The sequence below is a fragment of the Lolium perenne genome, chromosome 5 (genome assembly GCF_019359855.2).
Source record: "Lolium perenne isolate Kyuss_39 chromosome 5, Kyuss_2.0, whole genome shotgun sequence".
Lineage (NCBI taxonomy): Eukaryota > Viridiplantae > Streptophyta > Magnoliopsida > Poales > Poaceae > Lolium > Lolium perenne.
The window spans coordinates 184712373-184737371 of NC_067248.2; the positions used below are offsets into that span (position 1 = coordinate 184712373).

The following is a 24999-nucleotide window of genomic DNA, read 5'->3' on the forward strand; positions in this document are numbered from 1 at the left end:
CGAAGTTTTGCTCGCCTCGTGGACTGCCGCCGTCGCCTACTCATGGAGGCACCTGTCGCCGCCGCCTCCCTTTTTTCACACCCGCCGGAAGTCGCCGGAGGCGAAACAAGCTCCGCGCCCCCGGCGAGCTTGGAGCCGCGCCGGCGACGTCGAACGGGCAGCGCCCGCTGCGAGCTTGCAGCGACGCCGGCGGCATCGAACGGGGGCCACGGCGGCGGACGGGGCCGTGCACGCGGCGAGGAATCTGGTCGGCCGCGTCGGCCACGTACGGGGACGGGCACGAGCTTGCACGGCGGGGCGCGCCACGGGCGGGCACGAGGCGGGGCGGGCGGAGGTCGCCGGGGTAGGGGCGAACGACCACGGGCGGGCACACGGGCGGCGCGCCATGGCGGGGCGGGGCGGGGCGGAGGTCGCCGGGGCAGGGCGAGCCGTGGCGGGCGGGGCGGAGGTCGCCGGGGCAGGGCGAGCCGTGGCGGGCGGAGGAGGTTGCCGGCGCGGGCGAGCCGTGGCTGGGCGGGGGCGGAGCTCGTCGCCGGCGGCGTCGGCCACGCGCGAGGCACGGGCGGTGGCGGGCTCCCGCCGCCCAACCCCAACCTGCCCTACCGCGAGGACTGCTGGAGCGAGGGCGTGACGGCGGCGCTCGTCGGCGCCTGGGGCAGCCGCTACGAGGACCTGCGCCAGAAGCAGTGGAAGACTGGAAGGAGGTCGCCCAGGCCGTCAACACGCGCCGCGGCGCCGACCGCCGCGCACCGACGTGCAGTGCAAGAACCGCGTCGACACGCTCAAGAAGAAGTACAAGGCCGAGCGCGCCCGCGGCGGGCCCTCCGCCTGGAGCTTCTACGACAAGCTCCACGGGCATGGGCAGGGCAGGCACAGGCGGTGGTGGGGTGGCTGCCGTCGCCGCCGCGGCGCCTACGCCCGCCTGCAGCGCGGCCACGGCCAGCGAAAGGGATGGAGGCGCGGGAGCTTGAGGTCGGCCACGGCCAGCGCCACTGTTCCGCGTTCCTGTTTCTAAACTAGTACTACTAGTAGGGAAGAAGGAGGAATAGTTATTTGGGTAGAAGCGTTGGGGACTAAATTGGGTCGCGGACGTTCCAGTCTATCCGCCTGTCCGGAGGCTGACCTAAACAACAAAAATCGGACGGTCCAGCGCGCGCGGTTGGAGATGCCCTCATGGTTCTGAGTTGAAACTTTTCGTGACACCCCTGCGAAGTTACACTTACAACACGAGTAGTTATGACCTGGGAGCAGCTCGCCACATCCATCTACTGGTTGGATGGTTACCAATTACCATGCCTACCAGGAGAGCTGGAGCTACCCCTGACAACTTCTATAAAAAGGCACATGGCGCCGCCGCTGCTTCCCAAGCTAATGGACATGGCGGAGGCCAGGCATTGCCGCCGTTCTGCCACCTTTCTCGCGACGTCCTTCCTCTCCCTCGCCCTGATACTATGTGGGGTGTGGTCGCCTCCCATGGCGGCCGCCGCCCAGGAGATGAAGTCCATCAACGCCGGCCCGAGGGTCGTGCCGGTGCGGCTGCACCGCCCGGCGTTCGGCCCGGAGAGCCTCGCCTTCGACCACCACGGCGTCGGCCCGTACACGGGCGTCTCCAACGGCCGGATCCTCCGCTGGAGCGGCAGCGGCCGCCGCCGCCCCGGCTGGACCGAGTTCGCCCACAACTACAAGCACAAGTGAGTGATCTCGACGGCCCATTGGCCATGCATATATATTGAACACGAGGCGGCGAGCTAACCGGAGATGTTCGTTCATGCAGGACGGTGCCGGAGTGCGCGTCGAAGAAGAAGCTGGCGGAGACGGAGAGCGCATGCGGGCGGCCGCTGGGCCTGCAGTTCTACCGCAAGACCGGCGACATGTACATCGCCGACGCCTACCTGGGGCTCATGCGGGTGGGGCGGCGCGGCGGGCTGGCGGAGGTGGTGGCCACTGAGGCCGCCGGCGTGCCCTTCAACTTCCTCAACGGGGTCGACGTCGACCAGGAGACCGGCGACGTCTACTTCACGGACAGCAGCACCGCCTACCAACGGAGGTACGTACTACTATGGCACTATGCACGGTATAACCAGATTTATCGCTGCTCCGCCAGGAATAAACACGCATGTGGCAGGACTTGATGCACACTAGCTGGTCTATTTGTACAGGCACGCGCATTCTCCGATTAATTATTTATTTACACTCCATTCCGGAAGGGGGTAAAGTTTTTTTAACGGAGGTAAAAGATTTGGCTCATGGATTACTTAAGAAGAGAAAAATGCACCGTTTTTAGAAGAAAATCAAGCGAAAATCTACCGCAACAACAAAGTCAAGCCCACACAAATCGCACATCCACCACCAAGGGAACAACAAAGCCACATCTACTCTACCAACACATGAGACCACAAGACGATTCGAGTGAGACATTGGAGGGGACCCATCAATTAACTACGGATTAGACAACAAGTAAGGTGGCGAGAAAGTCGTAAACTTCTCTAGAGACGACAGCTCTAGGCACCCTAAAGTGAGGGGGTAAAATGAAGGTGAACTGATCTGCGAGAAATGAGCAAGCATACGTTGTTCTTGTTGTCACAGCAAGTACAATCTGTTCTTGTATGGGTAAAGGAAGGCGAAACTGAACTGATGCTGGAAAGACAACAAGTCAACCAGATCAGCTTGACTGTAACTAAAATGCAGTTTTTTTTCACCATTTGTCTGGACTAAATGCACACGGAAATGCATAAAAACTGAAGGTTTAACCGTACTCTATGAACTGCTCCTTCCCTCCACCTAAATAAGTGTACGTTTTCCATTTTGAAAAGTCAAACATTTTCAAATTCAACTAAGTTTTTACACAAAAAAAACATATATGAATGTGAAATTACTATATTTTTTAACTATATGTCAAGATTAATCTAGCGATATTAGTTTAATATCATGAATGCTAGTATTACTTTTTTTAGGGGGGATTGGCCAAAGTTAATAAAGTTCGCCTTAAGACATGTCCAAACAGTGCAACATTCAAAGTTGATGCGACTCTTTTGTTTCAAAGAAACTTAAGTTTGTCACTTGTTTTTACTACTACAGAAGTTGGAAAGATCTCGTAGCAAAAAAACTTAAGTCTGCCACTTGTCTTACTATTATAGAAGTTGGTAGAATCTTGTTGCAAAAAAAAGGACCAGTTGGAAGAATCTACCAGTATAGTGGGAGACATTAATTTCTAGCTATCCCCAATTTGAGCTGACGAGCATATCCCCAAGCTGTTGCCAATCTGGACGAAGCAGCACGGTCGGTTGCCCACTATTCATAGCCACGCACAACATTCTTTTGGCAAAAAGTCATTTATTTTCCCCGTACGCTCGCAACGAATTCTCGAGAGTGACAGGAAAAAAATGCACATTAATAAGCTAGACCATATTATGTCCCTGGAATTTGAGGAAAATTAGAGGTAGCATCAACTCGTCAGTCCCCACTTGATCGAGCTCAGCTCACTCCCCCAACTTCTCAAGGCGCCAACCATCAGTAGCAGCAGCAGCAACGTAAATACTCCGGCTGCTAATCCTATCACCTGCTCAGCACAATGAAGGCCCTGTCTGGAACAGAGACGGCATCGCTACAGCACTACTCCTATGGAGCACGTGTACAGCCGATAATAAAGCTTAATGAAATGAATGAATTAACACGACGCGACGCGCATTGAAAACTGGTCAGAGCTGCCTTGTTCTCTTGTCACCAATCTACAGGAGACTTATGTTGATTTCTGAATTTCTGCAGCGACTACCTGCTGGTGGTGGTGAGCGGCGACGCGACGGGGCGGCTGATGCGGTACGACCCGCGGACGGGCAACGTCACCGTGCTCAGCTCCGGCCTAACCTTCCCCAACGGCGTGGCGCTCAGCGCCGACCGCACGCACCTCGTCGTGGCCGAGACGTCATCGTGCAAGCTGCTCCGGCACTGGCTGCGCGGCCCCGCGGCTGGTAAGACGGAGGTGCTCGCCGAGCTGCCGGGCTACCCGGACAACGTCCGCCCCGACGGAGCCGGCCGGGGCGGGTACTGGGTGGGTCTCAACCGGGACAAGGACTGGGCCGACACCGGGACCACGCCCAACTCCATAAGCGCCGTCAGGGTAGTCGTCGCCGGCGGCGGGAACGGCACGGTGGCCGCGGCGCTTCGGGGGTTTGGCGACGTCACGGTGAGCGAGGTGGTGCAGCGGAACGGGTCGCTGTGGATCGGCTCCGTCGAGACGCCCTACGTCGGCCTCTTCAAGTTCGCCTCTCTAACACACGCCTAGCAGCGTCGCAAGCTTGTTATTCATGTTCCCGCCAACGAAAATGTCAGTCAGTTCATGTTGTGAAGCAGTATGAGACTAGTCCGTGCGTCTGAGCGCGTGTGTAGACTCAACTTGTGTACAGTACTTGTGTTTTCTGTGTTGCTATATACTCAACAAAAGTATTTATACTCCATTTTAGAATGGGGTAAAGTGAAATTGAACTGGTCTGCGAAAAATGAGCAAGCATACTTTTTGTTCTTTTTTTTTGCGAAAAGGAGTAGATAATATTAAACCACGATTCTTACAGAAAGACCCAGCAAGAAAAGCAAAATTACAAAGAAGTCCATCTGGATCTCGTCTTCGTCAACGACGAGCAAGCCGTGCCGATGGCGCGCCGCTGCTGCACCTCCCTTTGACCTTGGAACGGAGGTGGCCCTCTGCAGACGGGAAGTCGTCGAACCTCGAACTCCGAAGAGCCTCCACCTTGCACCGTCAACTCCGACGTCGTGGTCAACATCACCAACACCTTGAAGAACTTCAACACCCGGATCCGCCGTCTCACGGACTCCGGCGAGGGACGGCCGTGCTCCACCACTCCAGCGAGCCGCGAGCACGACGAGGCCGGCAGATCCGCGGCAGAACTCCACCGGAGCGCCACCAACGGAGAAGAGGACCGCCGCCCGCAAAAGCCACTCCGGCCGCGCCGCCACCTTCTCAACGCCGCCGGCTAGCACCCAACCTAAACCTACACTATATACACGCCAAGATCCGTCGATTCCCCGTCCTCCCGCCGCCGGAGCGGCCGCCGGAGGGCGAGGAATCGAGCAGATCGACGGCGGCGAGGTGGAAAGGTCGGGGGGGTTCAGAAAATCTCCTTTCTCTACTGTAGACGGGGAAAGGTGAGGACCAAGGTTTCTCTAAGCATACTTTTTGTTCTTGTTTGTTATCGCAAGTATAATACTCCCTCCATTTAGAAATTACAAAATTTGATAAACCTAAGACTTATATTTTATAAAAAAAAGTTACGACTTATATTTATAGATAGAGGTAGTATGTTCTTTGTATGGAACTATAGCAGTTGGAATAATCTTGTGTTTACTACAGTATATAGCAGTTGGAAGAATCTTGTAGTAGCAAAGAAAGACCAAGGATCTACCAGTATATTTGGGGGGGGGGGGGGGGGGGGGGCATTAATTTCTAGCTATCCCCAATTTAAGCTGACGAGCACATCCAATTTGTTGCCAATCAGGTCGAAGCAGCACGGTCGGTTGCCACTATCCATAGCCACGCACAACATTCATTGGGCAAGTCATTATCTTCGCCGTACGCTCGTAAGAAATTCTTGAGAGTCACAGGGAAAATTTCACATTAATAAGCTAGGCCAGGCCATACTGTTAATCCCTTCAATTTGAGGAAAATGATAGGGTGGGTTAGAGGTAGCATCAGCTCGTTAGTCCTCGCCTGATCGAGCTCGGCTCACTCCCCCCAATCAACCATCGAACTGCAACAGCATCAGTAGCTGCAGCAACGTAAATACTCCAGCTGCTAGTCCTCAGCAGCAATGAAGGCCCTGTCTGTCCTGGAGCAGCGAGAGCATCGCTACACGCTACAGCAATACTTCTATGGAGCACGTAGTACATCAGACCTTGATGAAATGAATTGACGCGCATTGGTAACTGGTCAGAGCTGCTGCAGCAGCCTTTGTTCTCTTGTCGTCCTTCTACAGGAGGGCTTATGTTGATCTCTGAATGCACTTCTGCAGTGACTACCTGCTGGTGGTTCTCAGCGGTGACGCGACGGGGCGGCTGATGCGCTACGACCCGCGGACAGGAAACGTCACCATGCTCGGCTCCGGCCTCGCCTTCCCCAACGGCGTCGCCATCAGCGCCGACAACACACACCTCGTCGTGGCCGAGACGTCCTCGTGCAAGCTGCTCCGGCACTGGCTGCGCGGCCCCGTGGCAGGGAAGACGGAGGTGCTCGCCGAGCTGCCGGGACAACGTACGCCCCGACGGAGCCGGCCAGGGCGCGTACTGGGTGGGGCTCAACCGGGACAAGGACTGGGCCTACACCAGGAACACGCCCAACTCCATAAGCGCCATCAGCGTCGTCATCCCCGCCAGCAGCAGCAGCAATGGCACGGTGGTCGCAGCTCTTCGCGATAACAAGGTGAGCGAGGTCGTGCAGCGGAAGGGCTCGCTCTGGATCGGCTCCGTCGAGACGCCCTACGTCGGCCTCTTCAAGTTTGCATCTCTAACACACGCCTAGATGCTCCTGTGCTACATCACCGGTACAACGCCGCAAGATTGCTGTTCATGTTCCGGCAAAAGAAAATGTCAACCATGTTGTGAAGTAGACATAGTACTGTGCTTGCGCCTGAGCGCGAGTCTGGGCTCAAACTGTGTACAGTGTCAGTGTTGCTACATGTTTTACCCTTCCCAAAAAGTAATTAATCATCCATGTTCATCAAGGAAAATGTATCGTAGCTCAAGGTACAGATGCAGTTAATAATAGCATGCATCTTCTGCGATAAATTTTAGCCGCAAAAAATGGGATGCGCTGGGGTACAAGATATCATGAATTGATACGCCCTACATATACCTTATTTCTAGTCGACAGATGTGCACACCAATGGTGCCCCTGTAGAAATTTTAACGGCTCTAGTACCAGTATTCTGCAATTCTGGTTTATCATGGAGACCTGAACGCTTCCCCGGCGTACCTCACGTTGCCTAGCTCCTCTTCAATCCGCACAAGCTGCATGGAAATGAAAAGGCATATATTTAGGGAGGAAACAACAGACAAAAGAACAAAAAAAAAATACCAAAGTAGTTATAATATTACAACTGGGAAGCATAATCAGGAGGACATTCGCTACATATAGAGCAGTAAAAACATCAAGGCCGAGCAGGTATTATCATCTTTTACCTGATTGTACTTGGCCAATCTCTCGCTTCTGCATGGAGCTCCTGTCTTTATCTGAAATGTACGAATGAGGGGTCACCTGATGAACACTCGAAGAAATACAGTAGCATGATTACAATTTCTAGTGGCCCTTACCTGCCCGCTTGCTAAACCAACAGCTAGATCCGCAATGAAATTATCTTCTGTTTCACCACTTCTGTGGCTGACCATCACGCCCCAACCAGCAGCTTTAGAATCAAGAGCAGCTTGGATTGATTCCGTGATGGTACCAATCTGATTAACCTGAAAGGCAAACGAAACTGAGTCAAGCATGTTCTGTTCAGCAGCACAAGGCTTAATTTGCTTACTAGTGTTCAGTACTATAAGGAGAAGAATTTGGTGGTCGGTGACCTCCCAATTCATTTGTTATCAGCTAGTCGCAATCAACATCAGCTATCTTTAACAAATACACTACAAGTCAATCTGAGAACGGTTTTAGCATAACCGGGTTGGATGGTTTAAGTTTCTCATTCCAGGTTTGTTTAGTTCGGTTGGAGATGGCCGTGTCCTGTCTACAGTTTGGGTTAGTTTGGTTTCCTGATGTAAACAGTTGGGTATGGTTAGTTATGGGTCTGAATAGTTACGGGTGGAACTGACCAAAACTTCAGGTTAAGACCCGGTTTTTTAGATGGGCCTGAGCAGTTTTCTTTAAAATTCAACGCCTCGGCACGAAAGCAGCAGCTTTATTTGGTTTGAGTTGGACTTACCAGCCCCCTGCATGTTGCATGCATCATTTGTGCTGCCATAAATATCAACGCAAACTGGCTAGCTATCTAGCAAAGTAACCTTTGCTACTACGCGCCGCAAGTGGTTTGGTTTTGGTTTCGGTGTACAATGTTTAGTTTTAGTTGTGCACCACAGTGTTGGTGTGGTTCAGTTCTGGTTCTAAACTGCATGTTGCTTGGGTATGGTTCAGTTCTAGTTTAACTATGGGACCATTGTCAGGCTTAACTACAAGAATGAGTACCATTTGTCCACTGAAATAGAAAAGGAGCATATGCCAGAAATGAGACAGGAAATGTTTACCTTCAGCAGCAGAGCATTGCAGGCTTTCTTGCCAATAGCCTCTACTATCCGTTTGGGGTTTGTGACAAGCAAATCATCCCCAACAATTTGGATATCAACTGAGGATTGCAACGAAGTCCATGAGCTCCAGTCATCTTGATCAAAAGGATCCTCAATGGATACAATAGGGAAATCCTTGACAAACTCCTTGTAAAGATCACAGAGACGTGGGGCGGAAAGAACATGAGCTCCATTATTAGGCTGGTTCTTGAAGTTCAAATCATAGCTTCCATCCTTCATAAGGAATTCTGAAGCCGCAACATCCATTCCAATTTTAATCTGCACCACAGTGTTTTTCTCAGTTTTACAAATAGAAAAAAAAAAGGAGATCAAACATGTTGCCAGTCCAACAAGAAAAAGTGGCAACACACCTTTCCTGTGTAGCCTGCCTTCTCAATGGCATCCATAAGCAACACAAGGCCCTCCCTGTTGTCTTGAACATTAGGAGCAAAGCCCCCCTCATCTCCAACATTGCAGGCATCTTGACCGTATTTTGCCTTAATGATGCCCTTAAGAACATGGTAAACTGTAACGTGGACAAGTGAAGCACACAAAACAACATACTCTCAGTGAGGGTTAAAGATGGAACAACCAAAAACAAACAAAAAAATAGCAGAAGTCTAGAACTATCTATGGTTACTGAATAATGGTGACAACTGATTAATCTCAAGCTAGATGAAACACACTAAGAGGTTAAGTGGTGTAAGTGATAAGAATAAAATAAAGTACCTTCACTGCCCATACGAAGAGCCTCAGCAAACGATGTTGCCCCAACTGGTAAAAGCATGAATTCCTGCATGGCCAGGTTGTTACCGGCATGGCTACCTCCGTTTATTACATTGAAAGCTGGGACAGGCATGACAAGCTCCTTGGTGCCTGACAGCTCCTGAATATGTTTATACAGAGGAACTCCCTTTGCGCTAGCACCAGCCCTGCATACGCTTAAAGAGACTCCAAGAATAGCATTGGCGCCCAATTGTGATTTGTTTGGGGTTCCATCGATTTCAAGCATGATCGCATCAACATCACTCTGGTTCCTGGCAAAATCATAAACAAACTCTGCATCACAACCAAATTCCAGGCACAGAACCACAGACGATAATTCAACATCACCTCCAAATATCAAACAGTTATCTGGGTCCAAACTAACAAAGGCAATAGCACATTTACTTTACTTGGCAACCCCCCTTGAAATCCTAGAAATGGAATCAGGGTTGGTTTCCTTTGGTGGTAGCATAATTGAATGGCTCCCTCCGCGGTAACATTAATTCCTAATAACAGGACAGGCAATTGCTCAAGCTAGAAATAAGCCAATCCCATACAAATTCATACTACTAACAGGACAGGCAATATACAACTATAATTATCCAGAGTTTGCTTGAGCAAGTGCTTAGTCAACTTCAATCCCTGCATACTGGTTATCTCTGCACCATCATGCAGAGCCTAGTACCACAATCAGAAAGGCATCTACAGTTTGCTTGGCCAAGAGCTTAATTAACTTCAATCCCTGCATACTGGTCATCAGTCATCACTGCACCATCAGAATTTTAAGTTTACAAGGAATGAGTACAAAGCCCACAAGCAACTAAATCCTACAAAGAAAACCGTAGGTTTCGCTCTATTACCTAATTCATTAGTATTAAGAACTAATCAGCAACCCAATTCTGAAATGAACACTTACAGAATTGATTGCATCAATTTGAACATATTTTACTATTACTTGAAATCAATAGTTATCCTCGCCGGAAGAAGATCCATCCATCCAATAGTCGAACTGGTCAACTCACAAAAATCCCCAATACTATGCAGTTGGCAATTGGATCATAAATCTACAGCAAGAGCGCAGCAATTCATGTGATTGAATCCTCTACTCCCACAAAATTGGGGAATTAATCCAACCATAAACAGTGGTACAAATATCCAAAAATCATTTATTGTTCAACAGTTGAACTGAATGTTACTAATTTCACAATATAAATACAATCTCGTAATTTGCATCAAATGTCTGTATTGTAGTTCTTATGTGCCGCTTCAGCTGAGGCATGCTCCACATAGACGTTAGTGCCATGCCATCCATTAGGAAAGTATTGTGAGATTGCTCAAGCTAGAAATAAACCAACCCCATGAAAAATTCAATCTACTAAGGTTTACAAATGCAAAAATTTAAATCTAATAGCAGTAAATACAACTACTCCGTATAATTGTGCATGGGTTACTACAATAGTGAGAAAAGCAGATAGGGTTTGCGTGAGCAAGAAATTAGTCAGCCAGCAATCACAGCCAAGTCAGTACAAATGTACTGACTGCTGAGTCCACACAATGATATGCCTAGGACATGCCAACATCACAATTGGATATCAATTTTGTAAAAGAGAGAGCTCCAAACAAAATGACAGCCGTGTTAAACAACTGGTCGCAAAGAGGAAGACTAATTTTCGGGACAACAATATCTTATTTTAAGAAGTAATCATGGCTCTTGCCCCTTGGTGTTGTGAATTTATATTTCTATCCGCTTTGCTTGCCCAGGAGTTTTGTCAGCTGTTTTCCTTTTCACCGTTGTAGTTGTATACAGGTCTTATTCCTAGTTGCACTCATTTGAACCTTAACTTGCAGATTCTTTTATTTCTTTTACCGGGACTTACCGAAAGTATGTTCAACAAAAGGAACACTAGCGGACTAAAATTATCACTTAATGAAGTACTAAATGATCAACAGCAATGGCAGCATGATTTTTGTTCTGAACCAAATATTCTTATCAGCATGAATAAGAAGCTCGGCAATAAACATGAGCAGTAGTCACATTTTCTTAATTCGCAAGGAATGCATACAAAGCCAAGAGCAGCTAATTCACACAAAATCAAACCATCAGTTTGGCTCCATTACCCAACCACTAATACTATTAGGCAATAACGAGCAACCCAATTCAGAACTAAGCAAGAAAAACATGATCCATCACATCAACTTGAACACGTTAGATTTTACTTGAAATCAGTAGTTATTATCGAGGGAAGAAGGTCCATACGTCCAATAGTCAAACCGGTCAACTCGCTAGAACCCCTGATACCTACTATGCAGTTGGCAGTTGGATCATGAATCTACAGCAAGAGCGCAGCAACGCGTTCGCCGCCCACACACTAACCGGATGAACGGATTCGACATTTTCTGAGACCGGCTTGATATAGATTTCGCTTTTGTAGCCCAGGCAGGCTGAGGCTCACCTGACGTCGACGCCGACGAGCTTTGGCGCGATGATGTGGTTGATGTTGCGTACGGCGGTGAGCACGCCCTTGCCCCCGTAGACGGCCCTGTCCCCGTCGCGGAGCTCGAGGGCCTCGTAGATCCCTGTGGAGGCGCCGCTGGGCACGGCGGAGCGGTGGAGGCTGCCGTCGCCGGCGACGAGGTCGACCTCGACGGTGGGGTTCCCGCGGCTGTCCACGATCTGGCGCGCGCGGATCGAGCGCACGGCCTCCGCCCCGGCGGCCTTCGCGGCGGGAGCGGAGACCGCCGCGCGGACGGAGACGACGGAGCGGACCGCGCGGCGCGGGGTGGCGGCGGGCAGGAGGGGCTTGGAGGGGAGGAGGAGCTGGTGGGCCATCTGGGGAGGCTGGCTGGGGGGAGGCCGAGATGGCGGGGCCGGGGCCGGCACTATATAGCGGCGGCGGCTCTTGGAGGAGGTCGCCGGGTTTGGTTGGTTCGTTGGGCGGAGGCGGCGAGGTGGGACGTCGAGGGTGTTTTCTCGCGAATAAAAATTTTGAAGGAGGCGGGTTGGTGGAGGCGGCGAAGCGGAGGTGGCGGGTGGGGCCCACGTGTCGGTGAGTGGTTGTAGCTGGTCGCCGTGGGCCGTGGCTCGTGTTTTGCCTCCTGGCTGGTGGCGTTTTTGGCTTTGGGGGTTGGTCGTGCTCGCCGGTGGGACTCCCACCATGCGAGTTCATCTTGGCATGTGCGGGGCACGTGATGTCCTTGCCGCCCGGTGACGCATACCGGAGCGGCCCTGCAAATGTCCAGGCACTCACACGGCCGTCATAGAAATTGCACGAACGGCTCTCGGTTTCATATCTTCCTGGACATCCGAGAAATTTCTTAGCACGCCAAGGTAACTCAAGGAATACATTTTCTGAAGAAAAAAAAATTGAAATGCTTAATGGATTAGCACACGCTGATTACAGGCAGTGCAGCAGAACTCTTCAACAGAAACAGCAAGGTTGATAAAATTGCGTGCAAGCTAATAAATCGTCTTGAAGCATCATCGGCTTAGAAAAGCCAAACCAGCAGTACGAGAATGACCATAGCCATAGGAAAACAAACTATCAAATGACGACAGTGTCTGGGCTCTGGAGAGAAGCTACAGTCGGAGCAATAGAGATGTCTACGGTAGTACACTCATACAAGAGATATGGTCCTCCGTGGAGAACCATCAGATAGGCATATAAAGGCCGAAATCTTAGTCATGTAGCCACGAAATCTTTACTAGCCAATCTCTGGCCTAAAGCCAAATTATGCGGAGTCAGACGGCTTTGCCTCTTCAGGCTTCTTGGCAGGTGCCTCGGTGGTGCCCATCTCAGCTTTGAGGTCGTTCACGCTCTGCTCCAGCTCGTCGATCTTGGTTCCCATTTCATCTAGTGCAGTGTGGTCAAGGAAAACAGAGGATGGCAGCCCAGAGGTATTGTAAAACTCATGCAGCAATCAACTTTGTGCAGTTACTATAACAAAAATGGATGATGCAAAGAGCTCTTTCTGATGTCAACAAGAAAGAAATATGTAGTTAAAATTAGAGTATGATTGTGAAAATTGTTTCATTAGCCTTGCACTGATTTAGCAACAATCTTTTGATTTATCTCAATGTAGCAAGAATCTTGGTACGCTAACATATATAAAAGTTGTGGTACACAAAGGAATGGCTGAGCAATCAGACAAACTCGAGTATAATTGTATGAAGGAAAGTAGTAAGTAAAACTGTCAGCTTCCAGTTTGCTCACGAGCACTGTAACAGCAGTATAGACTTCTCAAAACAACAATATGTTCCCATTGCCATGGTTATTGGTTAATGGTGTGTGACATACTGATATATCATACATGCATGTATAGATGGCTCATTTTTCAATATTAAAAGGTTGATGAATGTTAAAAGTTTCCAAAAAAACAAACAAGAAAGAAACACATAACATTGAAGAATAATTTTCTACATATATCAGCATCATAATAATTTCAGCAAACAGGTAAACAAGAATAGAACGATATCTCTAGTTAACTGTGCATTCCGTAAGATGATGAACCAATATGGCCATGAAAACAATGATGGTAACAAAAAGAATAATGATAATCCGCAGGTAAGGATATTCTTTGACACGATGTTCTGGGACATAGACTCAAACCTTGTTTGCTGCAATTCATCATCATTAAACAAGCGTTAAGTATTTGCAAATACTCAAGTGTAGATGTTAACAAAAACATATTCAGAGGCACTCACCATCTGACCAAGGAGGTTTTGCACCTGAAATAGAAGGCAAAAACTGTCAGTAAAACTATTTATTTCTGTTAAACAAAGGGATACACTTCTGGTTACTCAAAAGAGAAATAGGACTTCACCAGTAAAAAAACTGCATAATTTGACTGTTACCCTCACCATCTACTAACTTGATGATACAGCAATGTTTTCCAGATTATTAGTTCAAACAGCAACTTAATAAAGTACTGCTAGAATACACAAACACTCCAAAATGATCCACAAAATGTATACAAACACGTTGAAGAAAATTTAGGTCCAGAAAAAGGATAAAATGATGCACAGAAGTAGATAACATCACTACTTACAAACGCTGTCATGTCTGTTGGGTTCTGTGATGAGGGATCTGAATCCATATTTGCCTGCAAAAACAAATCCAGTGAAGGAATTAACAGCAATGGTACATATACAGAAGAACTACATATAAGTGAAACTAAATGACTGTTGTGTCAGAATTTAACACATAATGGGTGAAATGTATCTCAGTTTTAAGTACTATCAGCATGGTAATTACATTTCATACCAACAAAGTCTATACTATTTTATGTATATTGACAGATGTACATATGATTGTGTGAAAAGGTAAGAGTCGACTTACTTGAAAGAATAGTAAGAATCATAGAGTGGAAAATAAATCATCTGAGCAAAAATGGGAAACAGTGGTAATGTTGGAATTTATTCATAGCATTCTACTGATCAAGGAGAAGTACACAAAAGACAAAAAGGTGACAAGGAAAGGTAGGCAGGCTTCAAAATACTCCATCACCAATTGCTTGACCAGAAATCAAGCATCCTATCCTTAATTTCATTAAGTTGGCCACTGCACTAATTCTATTGTAGTGGTAGAACTTTCATATGAGGTAAACCAAAAAAATTTACTACCTTATAAGTTGTACAATAGGCAGACAAACAAGAAAACATCACATGGTATTGTAGACAAGGCCAATGGCACCAATGTTCAGTCTCCTAGTTTCCATTTCCCCCTCCATTCACTCTCATCAAGAACATGCCCAGTTAGTTCTTGTTCAATGCTCACGCTTCTAGTTTCATCTGCCTTCTTACTAGTGCACATGATACTTGTCATTTCCTGTATTGTGCAGGAAGTGCTCCGCCGCATCCTATCAGTGAGGACCTCAAGTTGGTCTCTCAGGCCATGCCTTGTCAGCCTGTCCCTCAAAACCTCACACGTGGCCTGGTAAGGTGGGATACCTTCATCCACCATCATCACAAAATAGCTGCAGGCCTCCTCTAATCTTCCCTTCTTGCAAGAAAGTCCATGGATCATGACAGCATAAGTTGCTGCACCAGGGTGAAAGCCACGCTCTTCCATCCCATCCCAGATCTCAACAGCCTTATCAATCCTTCCTATACCAATCAACATTTTCAGCAGCATGTTGTAAGAATGACGGTCTGGTACGCACAAGCCTTTATCCATCCTCGCAATGAGCCTCAAGGCCTTGTTGACTTCGTTCTTCTTACAATGCGCGTTAAGCAGTGTGTTGTAGCTCCAAACATCAGGCTTCTCGCCTCGTGCGATGATCTCGCCGAGGATATTGTAAGCCTCCTCAATCTCTCCCAACTCACACAGCAGACGAATTATAGCATTGTATGTGAATACATTGGGTGTGAGGTCGTGCATGCGCATCCTATCTAGCACACGAAGAGCGGCCCGGGCGTCCTTTGATGCGCAGGCGGCACGGATGAATGGACCATACGTGGCAGCATCCGGAACAAGACCGCGGCTCTGTTGCATATCTTTCAGATGCTCCTCTGCGCGTGCAATATCACCTCCGCGGCATAAGGCACCAATCAACGCATTGTAGGCAGGTACATCAGGCTCGACACCTCTCTCGACCATTTCATCGAATAGCTTTTGCGCGCTTTCCGGCTTCTCCACAACAGCCCATCCGGAGATCAGGATGGTGTAGGTTTTCGCTGAGACGTCGAAACTGGTCGCGGATTCTCTGAAGAAGGTCTCGGCGTGCTCTACAAGGCCGTTATGTGACAGGGCAAAGAGCAGCGAGTGATAATCGGCGAGGGTCGGGTGGAACCCAAACCCCGCCATGGAGGAGAAGGCCCGGATCGCGTCATCCGGGAGGAGCGCGCGTGAGTACGCGCGGAACAGGCGCGGGAAGAGGCCTCGCGGGAGGGCAGCCGGCGGGAGGTCGGACAGCAGCGAGCGCAGCAGCGGGAAGAGCCGCGCGCTAGACAGCGAGTTGGCGAGGACGAGGAGCGAGTCGGGCAGGTGGGAGAACCCGGGCAGCGCCGCGGCGAAGAGGAAGAACCGGAGCGACGGCACGGGGAGGTGGCGGCACCGGCGCAGCACCGCGGCCGCCGCGTCCGGGGTGAGGCGCGGCGCGAAGCCGCGGAGCGCGGCGGGGAGGTCGTGGAGCGGGCCGCGGAAGTCGCTGAGCACGCGGCTGAGCGCGCTCACGAGCCCCGGGTCGATGTCTGGGCTTGGGCCTGGGCCTGGATCCGGGCACGGATCCTCCTGGGGCGACGCGGTGGAGAGGCGGGGGAGGGGGACGGGGAGCGCTCTGCGCGGCGGCGGCCGGCGGAGTGGCGCGGCGAGCGATCTCGCGGCGGATTGCATCGGTGGGTGTGAGGCGGTGGTAGTAGTACCAGCGGATCCGCGAGCAACGTAAGGATGCACGCGTGCTAGAGAGCACGAAATGGATGTGACAGTAGGAGGGTGTGTAGAGGGCTTACCGAGGAGGTTCGGATCGCCGGAGGAGGGAGAGTCACCGCCGGCCGGTGGATTCGGAGGAGCTCGCGGTGGAGGCGTGGGGTTTGCGACTCCGGTGGAATGTGGAAATGAAGAGAGGGATCTGCGAGGATTGACAGGTAGGGTCCATGGACGCTCCTTGTAATAAGGGCTTTGAATTTTGAAGAAAAAGAGCTCCAAAGAATGGCCCATCTTACGTTGTTTCGCTTTCGCATAGTAGGTTCGCATAGCGGGCCGGTCTAAAAGATGTTCTTATATTCATATTCTTTTTTACTTTTCCTACTTGCAAGGTATTTTTCTTTGTTCAAAGGTGGCTAGGGTTTTTCTCCTTGGGCACAACCTTTGTTCCCTTCGCAATGCCTGCCATCATGAACCGATATGGTTACTTATGTTTCATGAAGGACTAGGTTTGTGTGTCTTGAGAACCAATATCCCAGGTTTAGAAGCTACAAAATGAGAGAACACCAAAGTGTGCATTGCATTCATGTATAAAAAATTCGGAGAATTTTCGCGCTTTCAAATAAAACTTGTCACAGTAACTGGAATTTCACTTGACTTGATGGAATTGAAGTAGCTCATCAAGTCAAGCGCTATAAATCTCAATATGATCTTTGCTAAAACCTTGTTTCGGGTAAAGATGATTTGATCTATGGGTTACATCAAATGGAATTAGCTTTACAATAACAATACCTTAAGTAAGGATCAATTACAAGATCTTATAAAAGATCTCAACATGACATTCCTTACAACAACACATGAAGAATTGTTCAACCATAAATCAAAGAACATGAATAATTAAGAAACTATTCTTTACTTATCTTTTCTACGTCTTTTCTACCTAATCAATATTTCTAACATGATGCACATGGTATATCTTCAACTACAATATTGAACCCAAGCCAAGGACATGCGTATTCATTCTTTATCAACCCTTGACTATTCAATCTTGTCCATTCAAACCCATTCCTATTAAACCTCAGAGAAAGGAGAGGATTATCTATATATGTTTACACCATCCATTGAGTAGAACTCTAGATTAATATTCAAAGCCTATCTAAGTGAGGTAAGTCATTGATACTAACTAATTCTATAAAAAAAATACAAGTCAAGTACTAAACCCTACTTGACCTAGGCAACACTTGATGGTAAGTAAGAACATATTTTACTAGTAATCCAAGAGAGGCAAGTGTTGTGATCATTACACTGTCGCCCGTAGTATCCTGTCCATCATCGTCGACGAAGGGACGAACCAGACCTCGCCGAGCTCTATAAATATGCCCAGAGCTTCCCCAGGAAACCCTAGAACCTAGCCCACATGATCTATGTAGGGGACAAAGGAAAACCTCTACAAGCTCAGTAGATAGATGGGAAAGATACATAGCAGTCACTCCCATGCATCACCAGCTACCAAAGCTATCGGGGATGTGAAAGAGGAAGAAAGTAGATGAAGAAGAATATTAGGAAGGGGGGGAGGGAGGGACCAGAGGCTACAAAAGATGAAAGGCTATAGGGGAGAAGTCATCCATGCAGGATAGAAATGTTCGAATTAATAAAAGGCCATCCATTGGGCCTTGCCCAACCTAAACAAACATATGAGGTGGTTTGGGGGGGCGGTGTCGTGGTTGACTTCTCCGCATGGAAGATGTTGAGGAGGAGGCGAATCCACCGTCGCCGTTGATGGCATCGAATCCGGCTTTGGTCATTATCATCGCCAATTCTGAATTTATGATAACAGGTAGGTGTGCTAGTATAGTAGTATAATGTCATGGCTTTCGAATTTTCTAGTAGTTTGGACTACGTTGAACTCAAATTGTATCCGTTGCTATAAATTTAAGATCACGGATCATATGCATCCTCTTCAAAATGGATAGAATTGGACGAAAACAAACGCTATTTGAGAGTCACGGTTGGAGTTTCCCTCGAGTCCGCGAGCACTCTGTAGTCGGTATCAATATTGAGCTTGTTAGAGCATATTCAGTCGTGTCCCCTAAACCGTCTCCCAAACCGCGTCAGATCGAGCGTTTGGGAGACGTGTTTTATTCGTGCCGCGTTTGGGGGACGTCGCTTCCCAGTCGCGTCCCCCAAATGCCGCCCCCAAACATTAAAAATAATTTAAATAGATAGAAGAAAAATCTTTACTAATATTCAAATCGGTTCAACATAAACAAATTACATATAAAACTTCGAAAAAACATAATTAAATTATATATAAATTATTTTAAACTACTTCTTCTTCTTCGATGATGGTCCCGCCTCATCGTCGTCATCACGGTGGCGCTTCCCGCTCGTCACCTCTTCCGAAGAGGCGGTGTCGGCCGACGCGTCGAAGGAACTAGTGTCCTCCTCGTCGTCGCCGGTGCTCGCCGGCTGCGCCTAGGCCTTGGCCTTCGCTTTCGCGTCCTCCTCCGTCTTCGCACGGGCCGCCGCCGCCTCCTCTGACCCTTCCTCATCCGCGTCCTCTTCCACGCCCAGTCATTCCTCTGCGCTGTCAACTGGCGGCGAGGAATCGTCGCCGCTGCTGGGCGTCCGGGTTCTGTCCCACCAGACACCATCCAGCAGGCTTGCCCTCGCTGGAGGTGTCGGATGGAAGCTCGGAGATGTAGCTCATCGTCGCTGGAGGTGTCGGATGGAAGCTTGGATGAATGGCGGCCGGTTGAAGATCCGAAAGCGCCGACGTACGGGTCTTATTGAGCGCGGATGAACGGCGGCGCAGAAGTCGAAGAGAGCGACAGTTGCTCTTCCGAGGAGTCCGCGCTCCATTCTGGCGATTGGCGCGTCGTCGACGCGGTTGCCAATGCGACGGTTCCGCTTCTCGACAACTGCACCGTCGCTACGTAGGCGGCGGTTGAGCATCCGAGCCGCTGACGCGTCGGGCCCGCGCCTCCTCGCCTCTCATTTCGTTGTGTCCGGCGTGCCCGGAGCGTCCCCTGTGTAGCGAGGACGGGCTCGGGACGCCAGACACCGTATTGGACCGCGCCGGTCAAAAAAGTCCTTTAACACGCGGCTGGAAACGTTTTTTTATCCGGCGTACCCCAAATTCGTTTGGATAACGGTTTGGAAAGATGCTCTTAGGCTCGAAAAAAAATTGAGCCTGCTGACGTTCACGGCCAATCTGCAAGAATTCTAGCATGTCTCCGGGTTCGAAATACCAGGTACGTGGAATGCAGCACCTGACAGAACGTGCGAGAGTAGTGCGGTCCATGATGCTCTATGCTTATCAATGGACGGCTGATACCCATACAAACGTACGGCCAGGCACGTCTCCCGGCGTCTGTTGTGCATTTGGAATTTTGGTGCTAGACAATAAGATATTTTTTTAGTTTATTAAGAGCATTGTATCATTGTAAGCCTAAATACCACAGTGCTCCTTCAGCAAAAAGCTAGAAAATCCAAAAGAGCTATAATAATAAATATGAAAACAACTGTAGTAATTAAATACTGGATATTCATCCTTCGTTAATGCTCAAATTTATGTAGAAAATCTAAAAAACTACTCTGTGGCTAATATAAATCAGGAGTACTCTATTACTCTGTGGCCAAGTCTTGTGAGTTTGTGAGCACCCATTCCTCTCATCAAGCAAGAACTACCCTAAAGATAGCCAGGCTTCCTCAGCTGCCATGGGCGCCTCCACTCCTCGCCACCATTCTAGCTCCCTCACGCTTCCGCGGCTCGTCAAGAAGATCCTCACCTTGTCGCTCTACGCCCTTGTCCCCCTCGGCCTCCTCCACTACCTCCTTCGCCCTACTCCGGTCGCCGTCACCTCCATCTCCACCTCGCCGCTCAACGGTAATTAACCACCTCAGAGACCAGCCGCTGGCGCTGATCGATCGCCCTGCGTCCATCGTCGCCGTCGTGGGTGCGGCACAGCGAAATGACGCCCTCTTCTTTGTTCTTGATCTGTAGGCCAGAATGAGCAGCAAGGGGTGCAGAATGCTGCTTCAGGGGTGCCGGCAAGAAAGCAGCCGGTGTCGGAGGCGTCTCCGGCGCCGCGATGCGACTACTCGGAGGGGGAATGGGTGCGGAACGCGGCGGGGCCGCGGTACAACGGGACGAGCTGCGGCGCGACGATCAAGGACGGGCAGAACTGCATGGCGCATGGGCGGCCGGACACGGGGTACCTGCACTGGCGGTGGCAGCCGCGCGGGTGCGCGCTCCCGCCGTTCGCGCCCGCGGAGTTCCTGGAGCAGGTGCGCGGCCGGCACGTCGCCTTCGTCGGCGACTCGCTGGCCCGGAACCAGTGCGAGTCCCTGGTGTGCCTCCTGGCCTCGGAGTTCCCCGCCGAGCTGGTCCTCGACGGCGGCGAGGAGCGCAAGTTCCGGCGGTGGGCGTTCCCGTCGCACGACGCGACGGTGTCGGTGTTCTGGTCGCCGTTCCTGGTGAACGGCACCGAGAAGTCGTCGGCGCCGGGCGGGCTCGGCCACAACAGGCTGTACTTCGACCAGCCCGACGAGCGGTGGGCGGCGGAGGTAACCGGCATCGACGTGGTGGTGCTCTCCTTCGGGCAGTGGTTCATGCACCCGGCCATGTACTACGACGGCGGCGAGGTGATCGGGTGCCACCACTGCCCGGAGCCCAACCGCACGGAGACGAGCTTCTTCGGCGTGTTCCGCCTCGCCGTCAAGAACGCCCTCCGCGAGGTCATCGCCCGCGCTGCCGGCGCCGGGAGGGAGAAGCTGGCGGTGGTGACGACGTTCTCGCCCGGGCACTTCGTCGGGGAGTGGGACAGCCCGGACGCGTGCTCGCGCACGGAGCCGTACGCGCCGGGGGAGAAGGAGCTGCCGTACATGGAGAGGGAGCTGTCGCGGGCGGAGGCGGAGGAGGTCGCCGCGGCTGCCGACGATGCCAGGGCGCGCGGGTCGGGCGTGACGGTGGAGGCGCTGGAGGTGACGAGGCTGGCGGACATGCGCGCGGACGGGCACCCGGGGCCGTACATGCACGCCTTCCCGTTCGGCGACGGCGGCGGCGAGAAGAAGACGGAGCGTGTGCCGAACGACTGCGTGCACTGGTGCCTCCCGGGACCCATCGACACCTGGAACGAGATCTTGCTGCAGATGGTCAAGCGGTGGAGAGCTTCTTCCTCCTCCAGATGATATACTGAACTTTCTTTTAACAGTAGTTCGTCACTGATTCTCTGATTGTTCTTCAATCTTCATGTAATTTGAAACCGAGGGGAAGGGGAAATTTTGCGTACGAATTTGTACGAAATCACGAAAATGATTTATCCATGCATGGTTCCTGAGGGGTTCTTTGTGCTCAACCCTTTCAGTTTGTTTGGAATTTCTAACTTTTTTTTGGCAGTAGGTGCTCCGCCGGGCGACATGGCTCCTCCCTCCTCCGGCGGCGTCAATCGCGGATCGTGGTCAAGGTCGACCACATTCAATAATCCGTTACTACAGTTACCGATCGGCCGCACTACGATGGGCGTTACCTGGCATCCGACTAGTGGCACAGCAGCAGGAAGCACGTACATCCAGCTCAGGTCGGTGGGCGCTCGGACGTGCTCATCGTGGCATGCACTCTGGCGGCCGAGTCTTGCCGAGCGACTCGTAGAACAGCCTGAGCTCTCTTTGTCACGCAATTTTTGGCCTGAGCTTATCCGTTCTGTGGCATGCCACGATTCTTAAAGCACCCTTGGGCTACGTGTTGGAAAAACGTTCAAATCGACCGTTTCTAACAAGTCTCCCTCGTCTCCGCAAAAATCGACAACGCTGTGTTCCCGTAGAGCCACGGCGAGAGATGGCGCGAGCTGGCGCGGAACGGTAAAATCTTGGTGGGAATTCGGTCACCGTGCTCCAAATTTCGCCACAGTATATAGGGGCGGCTCTATCACTGCCAAATCCAAATACCCCATTTTCCCCCATTTCGAGTTCATCCACCCTTTCCCGATCTATCGACATGGCCGATTCTTCGTCACCCGCACGGTCCGTGAGGCTAACAGCGGCTGTGGCAACAGCTACTAGTCGCGGATGGTCGTCTTCTTCCTCTGCGTCGATCACTTTGGTTGTGGTAACCACATGCAAACCTTAGCCTTAGATCTAGATCTTTTTGGGTACACAGGGGGGTCTAAAAGAATCCATGGTAGGTCATTTCTTCATCGCCGGTCGATGTTGCATCCGACTCTTCCACGGGGACGGTTGTCGCCGCTGCATCTAACTCTTCCACGGGGACGGTTGTCGTCGCTGCATCTGACTCTTCCACTGGGACGGTTGTGTTGCCTGCATATTCAACAGGGTTCCATGCTTTCCCGACCTCGGTGTTGCGTGTGACTCCTCTGACTGTAAGGCCGCTTTTTTCTCGTAGTTCATTGGTGTGGTAGTGCTTAAGGATGTGGTGGTGGTAGTTCATTGATGTGCTAGTGTTTGTCATGTAGGCGATCATACCATTGGGCTCCCCTGATCTTTCTATTCCTAATGTCAATGCTCATCATTGTCTATTTTCAAACAAATTTGCCATGGTTTGGAGACCTGAGATTTTAGAGTTTGTGCTCAACCGATTGATTCAGGGTTGTCCATAACGGCGTATGTTTTAACCTGTGATTCAAAGAGGAGCAAATGAAGAAAGTAGCTGTAGATGTTCTTGCATTCGCTGACATACATGTGACCACTATTCAGATCTACAACCACATCAGAAACTAGAGGACCAAGTGAAGTGTCGTACTCAAGATGAAATCCGATCGCACTCTAGACTGTAACGAAGATGGTTGCTGCTTCTATGCTGCTGATGAAGAGACGGTGCATGAGTACATTCATGTAGTAGGCTTCATTGAGTTCCTTCATAGATCTGAAAGTATATCACTGTCATCCTGTTGCGGTCAGAAACCCACCGGCGAGCAACGACGGGCAACACAGTAGAGCCGGGAGGCTTCCAGAACTGCGGCTGGCCCTGGTCCCTCGAGCGACGGCCCGCAAAGCCTCGGCACGCACGTCCGATGCTGGTGCAAGGGCGTGCCACCTGACCTATACCTGATCAGGAAGGTGATGGATTTGCTTCGCTTAGTTTCCTGCATGGCATACACGTAAACATTAAATACGAGCCTCGATCGGCTCTCGGGTTGTCCCATGAATCGGCTCAAGGAGCCGATCCACCCATGGTTCGTATGAGGTCTACGATCACATGGTGGTCCTGCTTGATCAATATGAAGCTAAAACGACCTACGACGATTTAGGGTTTTCACCACATAATCGGAACATCCTACGCGTGATTGAGCCTAGCAGCCACGCACGGTAAATAATAAACCAACCCTAGATAAGGCCTAAAAACCAACATGAAGTTGATCCCCGGAACATCCTATTTAGGGCCAGCAGATTACACCCTACGTGCTACTGGATCCTTCAACCCGTTTGCAAGGCCTAACTATGCAGATGTTAAACTAATCCTTGAGGAACAAGGAGCAATCATAACAGATCGGATCTACTAAACAATGATCAAGCGAGGTGCGGCCCTTACACCTGAAATAGGTGTAAGGGCGGCTAGACGTCTAAGGGTTGCAAGGATAAAAGCATGCGACACGATGAAACAATGCTAACCCTAACACATCTATGATAACTACGTTGCTCGCCATCAACAAGGCTTCAGCACGAGCAACGCATGAACAGCGAATAAACGTATACTGCCTAGATCAGCATGGTGCTTACCCGGAAGAAACCCTCGAAACAAGGGGTTGGCGATGCGCCTAGATTGGTTTGTGATGAACGTGATTGTTGTTTTTCTCAATAACCCTAGATACATATTTATAGTCCGTAGACTTTCTAACGTGGGAATAATCCCAACCGTGCACGAGCCCAGTTCTATCTAACCGACACGTATCCTACTATATTTACAGATACACGGGCAAACTAGCCCAAACTTTGTACACAAGGCCGATTCATGTATATCTTCCGTATATATCCTTCAAGCCCATCTTAATCGCGGCCCACCTCTGATCCGGTCAAATTCTGGTGATAACACATGCCTCCCTGGTTTTGGAAATGTTAATTCCAAAATCACTCTGCTTTTCCTTCGTCGGGTCATGTCGTGGCAGAGCAGAACCGTCGCAGTATCCTTCATCATGATGCCTTGCCTTCTCAACTTCTCCGCAAGATTTGATAGCTTTAACATCACTTCCTCGGAAACCGTAGTGGCATTGAACCTCCACTATATCCCCTTGTTCTGTTCTAGCCATCGGCAAAAAACCCCCTTCCTCTGTAACCATGTCTTCTTCCTCCTCCTCCTCCTCGGCCACATCAGGTCTCTCCTACGTGTCGTCTCCCTTTCGTGAGCCGACGCCAGAGTGGGGCTCGTTGGCGGCGCACGACATCCTCGCCCCAACGACGTGGGACAAGGAGGATCACGATTCCTCCGTATGGTCCGAGGATGCCAAATCCTTGACCGACGGAGAGGACGACCTCCAATTCCTCGTCGACGGGGAGGAGGAGGCGGAGAGCGAAGACGACCGCTTCTCCTGGGACGACTTCACCTCCTCCGACGAGGAGGAGGAAAAGG

The 24999-nt window shown here is 50.4% G+C and overlaps 4 protein-coding genes across 6 annotated transcripts; 2 read left to right on the forward strand and 2 right to left on the reverse strand.

The window, feature by feature from the left end:
- Nucleotides 1-1221: 1221 nt before the first annotated feature.
- Nucleotides 1222-6660, forward strand: LOC127301193 (protein STRICTOSIDINE SYNTHASE-LIKE 10). 2 transcript variants are annotated; one of them, XM_051331414.1, is made up of 3 exons: nt 1222-1691; nt 1775-2047; nt 6024-6660. In XM_051331414.1, the coding sequence occupies exons 1-3, from the start codon at nt 1237-1239 to the stop codon at nt 6424-6426; spliced, it is 1131 nt and encodes a 376-aa protein (XP_051187374.1). In that variant the 5' UTR covers nt 1222-1236; the 3' UTR covers nt 6427-6660. The 2 variants fall into 2 exon arrangements, with proteins under 2 accessions (XP_051187374.1, XP_051187373.1); XM_051331413.1 differs by lacking the exon at nt 6024-6660 and adding an exon at nt 3766-4520.
- Nucleotides 6661-6702: 42 nt separating this feature from the next.
- On the reverse strand, nt 6703-12023 carry LOC127301192 (enolase 1, chloroplastic). Its single transcript, XM_051331411.2, has 7 exons — nt 11508-12023; nt 9019-9326; nt 8661-8815; nt 8251-8568; nt 7321-7467; nt 7189-7239; nt 6703-7017 (listed from the first exon to the last, which is right to left on the reverse strand). Exons 1-7 carry the CDS (start codon nt 11882-11884, stop codon nt 6952-6954), a joined length of 1422 nt encoding a protein of 473 aa, XP_051187371.1. The 5' UTR covers nt 11885-12023; the 3' UTR covers nt 6703-6951.
- A 449-nt stretch (nt 12024-12472) lies between these two features.
- LOC127301194 (heat shock factor-binding protein-like) lies at nt 12473-16646 on the reverse strand. 2 transcript variants are annotated; one of them, XM_051331415.2, is made up of 5 exons: nt 16502-16646; nt 14101-14154; nt 13757-13780; nt 13627-13669; nt 12473-12908 (listed from the first exon to the last, which is right to left on the reverse strand). In XM_051331415.2, exons 2-5 carry the CDS (start codon nt 14146-14148, stop codon nt 12784-12786), a joined length of 240 nt encoding a protein of 79 aa, XP_051187375.1. In that variant the 5' UTR covers nt 14149-14154; nt 16502-16646; the 3' UTR covers nt 12473-12783. The 2 variants fall into 2 exon arrangements, with proteins under 2 accessions (XP_051187375.1, XP_051187376.1); XM_051331416.2 differs by lacking the exon at nt 16502-16646 and adding an exon at nt 15258-16468.
- Nucleotides 16647-20086: 3440 nt separating this feature from the next.
- On the forward strand, nt 20087-21743 carry LOC127301195 (xyloglucan O-acetyltransferase 2-like). The gene is made up of 2 exons (XM_051331418.2): nt 20087-20304; nt 20422-21743. Exons 1-2 carry the CDS (start codon nt 20136-20138, stop codon nt 21606-21608), a joined length of 1356 nt encoding a protein of 451 aa, XP_051187378.1. The 5' UTR covers nt 20087-20135; the 3' UTR covers nt 21609-21743.
- The last annotated feature ends 3256 nt before the right edge of the window (nt 21744-24999 follow it).

Bases quoted from the DNA above. Each gene is read 5' to 3' on its own strand.
- LOC127301193 (XM_051331413.1), top strand. From the start codon at position 1,237: ATGACCTGGGAGCAGCTCGCCACATCCATCTACTGGTTGGATGGTTAC. The intron at 1,692-1,774 runs GTGAGTGATCTC...TCGTTCATGCAG, and splicing joins GCCCACAACTACAAGCACAA to GACGGTGCCGGAGTGCGCGT. The intron at 2,048-3,765 runs GTACGTACTACT...GAATTTCTGCAG, and splicing joins AGCACCGCCTACCAACGGAG to CGACTACCTGCTGGTGGTGG.
- LOC127301192 (XM_051331411.2), bottom strand. From the start codon at position 11,884: ATGGCCCACCAGCTCCTCCTCCCCTCCAAGCCCCTCCTGCCCGCCGCC. The intron at 8,816-9,018 runs GTACTTTATTTT...TCCACGTTACAG, and splicing joins TCTTCGTATGGGCAGTGAAG to TTTACCATGTTCTTAAGGGC. The intron at 8,569-8,660 runs GTGTGTTGCCAC...ACTGTGGTGCAG, and splicing joins AGGCAGGCTACACAGGAAAG to ATTAAAATTGGAATGGATGT.
- LOC127301194 (XM_051331416.2), bottom strand. From the start codon at position 16,385: ATGCAATCCGCCGCGAGATCGCTCGCCGCGCCACTCCGCCGGCCGCCG. The intron at 13,781-14,100 runs GTAAGTAGTGAT...CTTCTATTTCAG, and splicing joins CAACAGACATGACAGCGTTT to GTGCAAAACCTCCTTGGTCA. The intron at 13,670-13,756 runs GTGAGTGCCTCT...GATGAATTGCAG, and splicing joins AAAACCTCCTTGGTCAGATG to CAAACAAGGTTTGAGTCTAT.
- LOC127301195 (XM_051331418.2), top strand. From the start codon at position 20,136: ATGGGCGCCTCCACTCCTCGCCACCATTCTAGCTCCCTCACGCTTCCG. The intron at 20,305-20,421 runs GTAATTAACCAC...CTTGATCTGTAG, and splicing joins CTCCACCTCGCCGCTCAACG to GCCAGAATGAGCAGCAAGGG.